At 44.8% G+C, this 8,993-nt stretch overlaps 1 protein-coding gene across 1 annotated transcript in view; it reads left to right on the top strand.

The window, feature by feature from the left end:
* The window catches only part of CHEK2 (checkpoint kinase 2), an 83,733-nt gene that overhangs the window by 60,456 nt on the left and 14,284 nt on the right, over positions 1-8,993 (top strand). Inside the window, exon 7 of the mRNA XM_042781930.1 lies at positions 3,691-3,752. Coding sequence (XP_042637864.1) covers positions 3,691-3,752 — 62 coding nt within the window. The remainder of the gene's footprint in view (positions 1-3,690; positions 3,753-8,993) is intronic.

Below are 8,993 nucleotides of genomic sequence, written 5' to 3'. Positions count from 1 at the left end.
GGCTACATGCAGGGTCCAAGCATGCCATAAACTAGAGACCATTCCCAAAGCTGTTTCTTATATATGGGAAGCAGACCACATACTCAAAGGCAGCTACTCAGCTGCTCACAGTAGATTCCACCATGGAGTTGATTACCAGTCTCATCATGGGGAATACTACATCCAGCTGCCCAGCCGCTCAACCAGGCCCAGCCACATTGACACACAAACTTCACCACCACAACTGTGATCATAGGTAAGGAGCGATGGCACTGGTATATTCTCAGCCTGGCCCACACAGCCGTATAGTCTATGACTACAATGAGGCTGGCACAGAATCTGCCCTCAGTAAGTAGTTAGCGCAGCTGCTGTTGTTGTTGGCCATAATTTGGCAGCATGTGAGTGCTTCCTGTGTGCATGCTGGGTATTGGGTCAAGAAAGCTCAGTAAGCCTTGAGTCAACTCCCGCAGTGCCTGGTGGGAAAGGACACCTCTAGTGGGTGTGTTAGTTTCTTTTCTCTGCCCTCTTGGAGCTCAGTCTGGCTGGCAGACACATCCTAAGGTCCAGTGTGGATTGACAGACATCAGAGATGCACTGAGGGGACATTTGAGTGTGGGCCTGGGGCATGAGGCCACTAGGTGGGAAGATAGCATGAGCAAAGGTGTAGCCCTGGGAAGGAGTACAGGGAGGCTGAGGTGGGCTGGGTTTTGTGGTGTGTACATAGGGCTCCCAAGAGCAAGAGGTGAGGTTGAGGTGGGAGTGGTAGGTGGAGGGCAGGACGAGGCTGGAGTCAGAGATACAGGGTAGCGGACAGCATTGTGAGTGGCATGGTGAACCCTGCTAAGAAGTTCTATTTTAGCGTCTGGGTAGTAAGAACCCAAAGTTTCCTTCTCTCCCTCCCTCCAAACATTTACAAATTATATGATGTGTGACATATATAAAATAACATGTGATAAGTATATATTATAAGAGGAGCTCTGGTAGTGTAGTGCCTAAGGCATCTAACTGCTAACCAGAAAGCTGACGGTTCAAACCCACCAGCCACTCCTCAGAAGAAAGGTTGGGCAATCTACTTCCATAGTGAATTGGCCTTGGAAACCTAAGGAGGGGTCGCTATGAGTCGGATCCGACTCAAGGGCAATGAGTTTGGTTTGGTTTTGGTATATGTTATAAGAGAAGCCCTGGTGGTTAAGCGGTTAGCTACTAAGCGAAGGGTCAGTGGTTCAAACCCACCAGACACTCCAGGGAAGAAGGCTGTGACTGTCTGCTTCCATATAGATTTACAGCCTGAAACCCTAGGGTGCAGTTCTGCTTTGTTATACACTTGCTTGGAGTTGAAATTGACTCGACAGCGACAGGTTTTTTGTTTTGTTTTTGTTTTTAACATTACAAGGGACCCTGGGGGTTAAGGACTCAGCTGCTAAGCAAAAGGTTAATAGTTTGAACTTAGCTAGCAGCTCTACAGGAGACTTGAGGATCGGTCCTGTAAAGATGACAACATAGGAAGCCCTGCGGGGGGCAGTGTTACTTGGTAACATGGGGTTGCTAGGAGCTGGAAGCAGCTTGACAGCACACAAAACAATGTATATTATAAAATGAACTAATAAAATGAACACTTTTGAACTCACCATTCAACTTAAAGGAAAGCTTGGTCATACAGTTAAAGCTACCTGTGTTCTTCTCCCGTGGCCACCCCTCACCTCTTCCCAGTGGGGACCCCATTATCCTGAATGTTGTTCTTATACTTCCTCTGCTTTTTGAAAAAAGTCACATATATGTGTATCCCTGAGCAGTATGGTGTCTTACGGCTTGCCTTCTGAAAATGATCCCTTACTCGCTGAAGTCTTTTGTGACCTGCCTTTTCCACTCAGCATTATGTTTCCAGGATCCGTCCGTGTTTAGGGAGGCAGTGATGCATTCATTTACTGCTGTTCATCATGGGAGGAAGGTACCACGTGGAGGATCTTAATCAGAGCGATGGGTATGAGGGAATGGGCTTTGTAGGCAGATCACTCTAGGGAGTTTCGCCACCTTTTTCAGTGTTGTTGTTGTTGTTAGGTGCTGTCGAGTTGAGTCCAACTCCTAGTGACCCCATATGACAGAGTAGTACTGCCTCATAGAGTTTCCTTGGCTGCAATCTTTACGGAAACTGATCACCAGGTCTTTCTTCCGTGGAGCTCCAACTTTTTGGCTAGTAGCTGAGCATTTAATCGTGTACACCACCAAGGTGCTTTCTTTTAAATGTTGTTGTTGTTGTTATGTGCCGTTGAGTTGGACCTGACTCATAGCGACCCCTCCTTGGGTTGCCAAGGCAGTATCACTACGGAAGTAGATTGCCCAACCTTCCTTCCGAGGAGTGGCTAGTGGGTTTGAACCTCCAGCCTTCTGGTTAGCAGTCAAGTGCAGGCACTATGCTAAAATCTTGCTGCTCTCTTCCCCTTCAATTCTTTTTTTTTTTTTTACCTTTTTATTATGAGTTGGGGGTGAGTTTACAGAGCAAATTGGTTTTCTGTCAGCAGTTCATCCACAATTTGCTTTGTGCCATTGATCCCAATCCCTCTTCCCCTTCAATTCTGATCCAACCACTGTTCCCCTTGCTGCTGGGGTCAGCGTCTCTAATAAAATCTCCAAATCTTTTACTTCCCCCTGTTGCTGAGCTTTATGGAGGCAGTGGCATAGTTCAGTGGGACAGTTCTTGCTTTCCACCCGGCTGGCTAGCAGCCACCACCCATGAGTCACTGGAGGCTTGCACGTTGCTATGATGCCGAACAGGTTTCTGCAGAGCTTCCAGATGAAGACAGACTAGGAAGAAAGACCTGGCTGTCTGCTTCTGAAAATCAGCCACCGAAAACCATACAGATCACAATGGTCCAACCACGGGGATGGTACAGAACCAGGCAGCGTTTTGTTCGTTGTGATTCCAGTCTCCATGATCCAGGGGCTGACTCAGCTGTAGCTACCCATCACCACCACTGAGCTTTACTGTCGGCCTTTGTGTTGTGAAGACAACAGGAGTGCCATTTAGGTATAAAATCATAAAAATAAATAGGCATTTCAAACTGTACGGTCCTGTTCTCTTTACCCACAGGGTTCTGCAATGAACTTGATTTTGATCAGAGATTGCAAATTGTTAGCCATAGATGTGTGTGTGTGCGTGCGTGTGTGTGTGTGGTGTGTGACTCTCCCCTCTCATACCCACAGGTGTGCTGTGAGTTCTTATAAAATTAAAATTTCACTTTTTCCTTAAACAATGGAAGGGTCTTGTCACATGGGGTCCTGATTCCCTAGTAGTTCCCATTGCCTGGAGCTGAGTAGCACTGCTGTCTGCAGGTAGGGCCGGAGTCTCCACCTGGCCTGCTTTTATTAACTTACGGTCAGGTTCCTTACGCTGCCCTTGCATGTCTATGGGGCGGTGGAGAGGAGGGCCTGGGAAGAAACCCGGCCTTCCTTCTTGGGTGTCATCCCTGTATATGAAATATGACCTAGTTCCTTGCATACTTGGGTTGTCAGAGGTTCCTGCATGTCTTCTCTGAGGAACTAGCTGCGTTCTATTCTTTCTGCTCTCCTTCATGTAACTTCACAGTGTTCCAAGAAAGGAGGCCACATGCCTGGTCTTGGCCTCCCCGGCCCTCTAGGCAGATGGCCTAAGTTCTATGTTGTTACAGTTTCCCTCTATTTCTCACTAGTTTTTCCTTTTTCCCCCTCTTTTAGCCTTGCATCATCAAGATTAAAAACTTTTTTGATACAGAAGATTATTATATTGTTTTGGAATTGTAAGTAGTAAATGTTTTAATTTTCATTTCTGTTTAACTGCTTATAAGCCACCAAAGTTCCAGTGCTGACTGGCGTGTTTTATTGTGAGGGTCGTTAATATACTTATGTGGAGGTGGTGGGGCCCACAGAGTGTGTGTGTTGGAGGAGGGTTAGTAGAACCTAGAATCCCAGCAGAGTTTCTAAAGGCAAGTGGCAGAGGGCTTCCTGTCACTGGGTCTGGAGACTGCGGCCTGGATTGGAATCTTGCTTTCTAAGAGCCCGGGTGGTGCAAATGGTGGTTAAGTGCTTGGCTGCTAACTGAGAGAGGTTGGTGGTTCAAACCCACCTACCTGCTCTGGGAGAAAGACATGATGATCTGTTTCCAAAATGACTGCAGCTAAGAAAACTTTATGGAGCAGTTCTACCCTGTCATGTGGGGACGCTGTAAGTTGAAATTGACTTGACAGCACCCACCTACAACAAGCTGACTAACTAGGGTGAGTTTATGTCACCTCTCTGAGTCTTTTTTTTCCTTGTGTTAAATGGGGATCATAATGATGCCGCCACGTGCAGGATTATTGTAAGGATTAAATGCATTGAGAAATGGAAAGCCCCTGGCAGAGTACGGGGCACACATAGGTGCTTAACCATGGGTCAGTACTATTACTTTGAAATACTTGCTCTAAATAGAGCTTTCTGCTGAGATCAAATCCCAAGTGTCCTGGTGACATCTTAGGATATCTTTCAATGTCTTGCTACTTTACTTTGATGGCCATGAAGTCCTGTCTTAATTGGTGTGACCAAAATACTTTCCTGTCTCATTCCTGGAAGAGGCCTGTCTTGATGGCTGTTCCGGCATAAGTGTGCAGTGTTTCTGTCATGGCGGGAAGGGAATACTTCGTTCCTCGTTGTCCAATGGTGGCTATGCAGGTTGACCATTAAAATTATCTAGTAAATCACAGCACTAGGAGAGATTGGATGGCCCTCATGATGCTTGAGGGAATATCTGTTGCTATCAAATAGGAGATTGGTACCTGACTTGGTCTAGTTTACACAGTTTAATAATAATAATAAAAAAATAGCAGTAGCCAATATTTAAGGTATTAAAGGAAGAAGTCCAAGTTGCACTGAAGGCATTGACTAAAAAACAAGGCAGGAATTGACAGAATACCTACTGAAATGTTTCAACAAATAGATGCCATACTGGAAGCACTCACTCATTTATGCCAAGAAATTTGGAAGATAAATACCTACCTGGCCAACTGACTGGAAGAGATCCATATTTGTGTCCATGACAAAGAAAGGTGATCCAACAGAATATGAAAATTATCGAACAATATCATTAATGTCACGTGCAAGTAAAATGTTGCTTGAAAATAATAAAAAATTACTGCAGCAGTGCATAGATGGGGAACTGCCAGAAATTCAGGCAGGATTCAGAAGAGGACTTGGAATGAGGGATATCATTGCTGATGTCAGATGGATCTTGCCTGAAAGCAGAGAGTATCAGGAAGGTTTTACCTGTGTTTTATTGACTATGCAAAGACATCTCACTGTGTGGATCATAACAGCTATAGATAACATTGCAAAGAATGGGAATCCCAGAACACTTAATTGTGCTTATAAGGAACCTGTACATCGACCAAGAGGCAGTTGTTTGAACGGAACAAGGGGCTACTGCATGGTTTAAAATCAAGAAAGGTGTGCATCAGAGTTTCATCCTTTCACCGTACTTACTCAGTCTGTTTGCTGACCAAATAATCTAAGAAGCTGGATTGTATGAGGAAGAACATGACATCAGGATTGGAGGAAGACTCATTAACAACCTGCAATATGCAGATGACACAGCCTTGCTTGCTGCAAGTGAAGAAGACTTGAAGTACTTACTGATAAAGATCAAAAGTTGCAGTCTTCGGTATGGATTATGCTTCAACATAGGGAAAACAAAAATCCTCACAACTGTACCAATACGTAACATCATGATAAATGGAGAAAAGATTGAAGTTGTCAAGGATTTCATTACTTGGATCCACAATCAGTGTTCATGGAAGCAAGTGAAGGAATCAAATGCATATTGCATTGGGCAAATCTGCTGCAGAAGACCTCTTGAAAGCGTTAAAAAGCAAAGATGTCATTTTGAAAACTAAGGTGCGCCTGACCCAAGCCATGGTCTTTTCAGTTGCCTCATATAATGTAAAAGCTGGACAATGAATAAGACAGAAGGAATGATGCCTTCGAATCGTGGTGCTGGTAAAGAATATTGAATATACGATGGACTGTCAGAAGAACGAACAAAGCTGTCTTGGAAAAAGTATCTTAGAAGCAAGGATGGTGAGATTTTGCCTCTTGTACTTTGATCATGTTGTCAGGAGGGACCTGGAGAAAGATTTTACGCTTGGTAGAGGGTCATTGAAAAAGAGGAAGACCCTCAGTGAGATGGAGTGACACAGTGGCTGCAGCGATGGGCTGAAGAATACAATTGTGAGGATGGCACAGATGGGCTCAAGAATAGCAATAATTGTGAGGGTGGCACTGGACCGGGCAGTGTCTGTTGTACATAAGGTGGCTATGAGTCAGAACTGACTCGATGGCACCTAACAACATTTACAATATTTAAGGAGTCCCAACGGTGCTCTTAGAGCCCTGATGGCACAGCGGTTAATTGCTTGGCTGCTAACTGAGAGGTTGGCAGTTTGAATCTATAAGTAGCTCTGTAGGAGAAAGATGTGGCAGTCTGCTTCTGTAAAGATTTACAGCCTTGGAGACCCTGTGGGGCAATTCTGCTCTGTCCCTTGAGGTGCTATGAGTTGGACTCAACTTGACGGAAGTGGGTTTTTTGTTTGGTGATGCAGTGGTTAAGTGCTTGGTTGTTAACCTAAACATTGGTGGTTTGAACCCACCCTGCACACTCTGTAAGATAAAGACCTGGTGATCTGCTTCCATAAATATTACAACCAAGGAAACCGTATAGGGCAGTTTTACTCTATCATATGTTGTACCTATGAGTCAGGATTGACTTGGGGGCACCTGACAACATCATCAACAGCCAGTATTTATTAAGCACTCACTTACTATGAGCCAAATACTGTTGTGGTGCACTGAATTACTTAATTTAGTGCAGTGATTTGCTTAAATTTAACCATAGTTTTTGTGACTTCCACACAGTGATTGGTAGGGACTATCCAAATAAGGTGCTTGTGGACCACTAAGGGGATTGGACAGCTTGCTGCTAATGCCAATAAGGTGAATGGCACTTGGCTTGGATTGAATTATGTCCCATCAAAATATGTATCAGCTTGCTTGGGTCTTGATTCTCAGTGGTTTGGCAGTTATGTCATGACCCTCCCCCCATGATGTGGTTTGAAGTGATAAGTCAGTCAGTTGTAAGAGGATTAGGGTGAGATGTTGTTATGTTGTAGGTGCTGTGGAGTCTGTTTCAACTCACAGGGACCCTGTGTTCAAGAGAATAAAGCACGATCCTGTGCCATCCTGACAATCGTTGCAGTGCTTGGGTCTGTCATTGCAGCCACTGTGTCAAACCACCCTGTGGAGAGTGTTCCTCTTTTTCCCTGACCCTCCACTTTACAAAGTATAATAACCTTCTCTAGGGACTGGTCCCTCCTGATACCATCACCAAAATATGAGAGGGAAAGTCTTGCCATCCTTGCTTCTAAGATACTTCTTCCAACACAGATTTGTTCATTCTGGCAGTCCATGATTTTTTGTCAGTCTAAGGGAGCTCTGGTGCTCTGCCTGAGGCATTTGACTGCTAACCAGAAGACTGGCAGTTTGAACCCACCAGCCACTCCTCAGAAGGAAGATTGGACTTCTGTAGTGATACCGTCTCGGTAACGGAGGGGTCTCTGTGAGTTGGATCCGACTCGACGGCAGTGAGTTTGGTTTGGTTTTTGGCAGGTGCACCTGACCCAAGCCATGGTGTTTTCAGTTGCCATGTAGTCATGTGAAAGCTGGACGTTGAATAAGGAAGACCTAAGAAGAATGATGCATTTGGATTATGGTTTTGATGAAGAATATTGAATATACTATGGACTACCAGGGTGGGATGTCACACTCTTAATTCCCTCACAGCCCTGACCCAATGGAAAAGGAGTTTCCCTGGGGTGTGGCCTGTTGTTGTTGTATGCCATCAAATCGGGCCCAACTCATAGAGACCCCTCCTTGGGTTTCCGAGGCAGTATCACTGTGGAAGTAGATTGCCCAACCTTCCTTCCGAGGAGTTGCTGGTGGGTTTGAACTGCCAGCCTTCTGGTTAGCAGTCAAGTGCCTTAGCCACTATGCTACCAGAGCTCCTTTTATATTGTAAGAGATAGAAGGAGAGAAAAGTGAGCAGAGAGAGGTGGACCTCCTACCATCAAGAAAGAAGAGCCTGGAGCACATCCTTCAGACCCAAGGTCCCTGCACCGGGAACATCCTGGGGCCAGGACACACAGAGAGAAAGCTTTCCCTAGAGTTGGTGGTCTTGAATTTGTGTTTCTAGCCTCCTAAACTGTGAGAGAATAAATGTGTTTGTTAAAGCCATTCACTGTTTTTCTCTTTTTGCTGTTCCTCTTTATTTTTCTTTTTTATTGTGATTTGGGTGAAAGTTTATAGAACAAGTGCATTTTCCATGCAACAGTTCATACACATTTCATTTCATGACATTGATTGCAAACCCCACAATATAACTGTTCTCTTCCCAATTCCTCCCCACAGGTACTTTTTCCCTGTGTCTTTTCCTATACATTCCTGCCCTCTGAGCTATTCTCTCTGTAAATGCTGCCCTTCTGATCTCCCTTGGTTGATTGTTCTAAGGAGTGTACCTATCTGGTTTAATTGTTCACCTTGTAGACCTATTGTTTATCTGGAAGCCATGGGAGTGCATTTAATTCCAGGCCCAAAGGGTGAGTAGGGGCCATAGTCTTGGGGGTTTCACCAATCTCTGTCAGACCAGTAAGCCTTTTTTTTTTTTTTATGATTTTGAGTTCTACATTTTTCTCCCACTCTATCCAGGATCTACTATTTTGATTTTGATCCCTTTCTGTAGTGGTTGACAGTGGTAGCCGGGCACCATCCAGTTCTTCTGGTCTCAGGGTCATGTAGGCCAAGATTCCCATGGTCTACTATTCCCTTGTACTAATTATTTCCATGTGTCTTTTGCCTACCCATACCCGATTTGCTTACCTATCTACCTACGTATCATTTGCTTACCTACCTACCTATGTATCCACCCATAGATTAGTGTTTGTTATTACTGATAATGC

This window comes from Orycteropus afer, unplaced genomic scaffold (assembly GCF_000298275.1).
Source record: "Orycteropus afer afer isolate SDZICR_OR568_19922 unplaced genomic scaffold, OryAfe1.0 scaffold00197, whole genome shotgun sequence".
Lineage (NCBI taxonomy): Eukaryota > Metazoa > Chordata > Mammalia > Tubulidentata > Orycteropodidae > Orycteropus > Orycteropus afer.
Note: the sequence above shows the minus strand (reverse complement) of the source record. Positions and strands in the feature narration are given on the sequence as shown.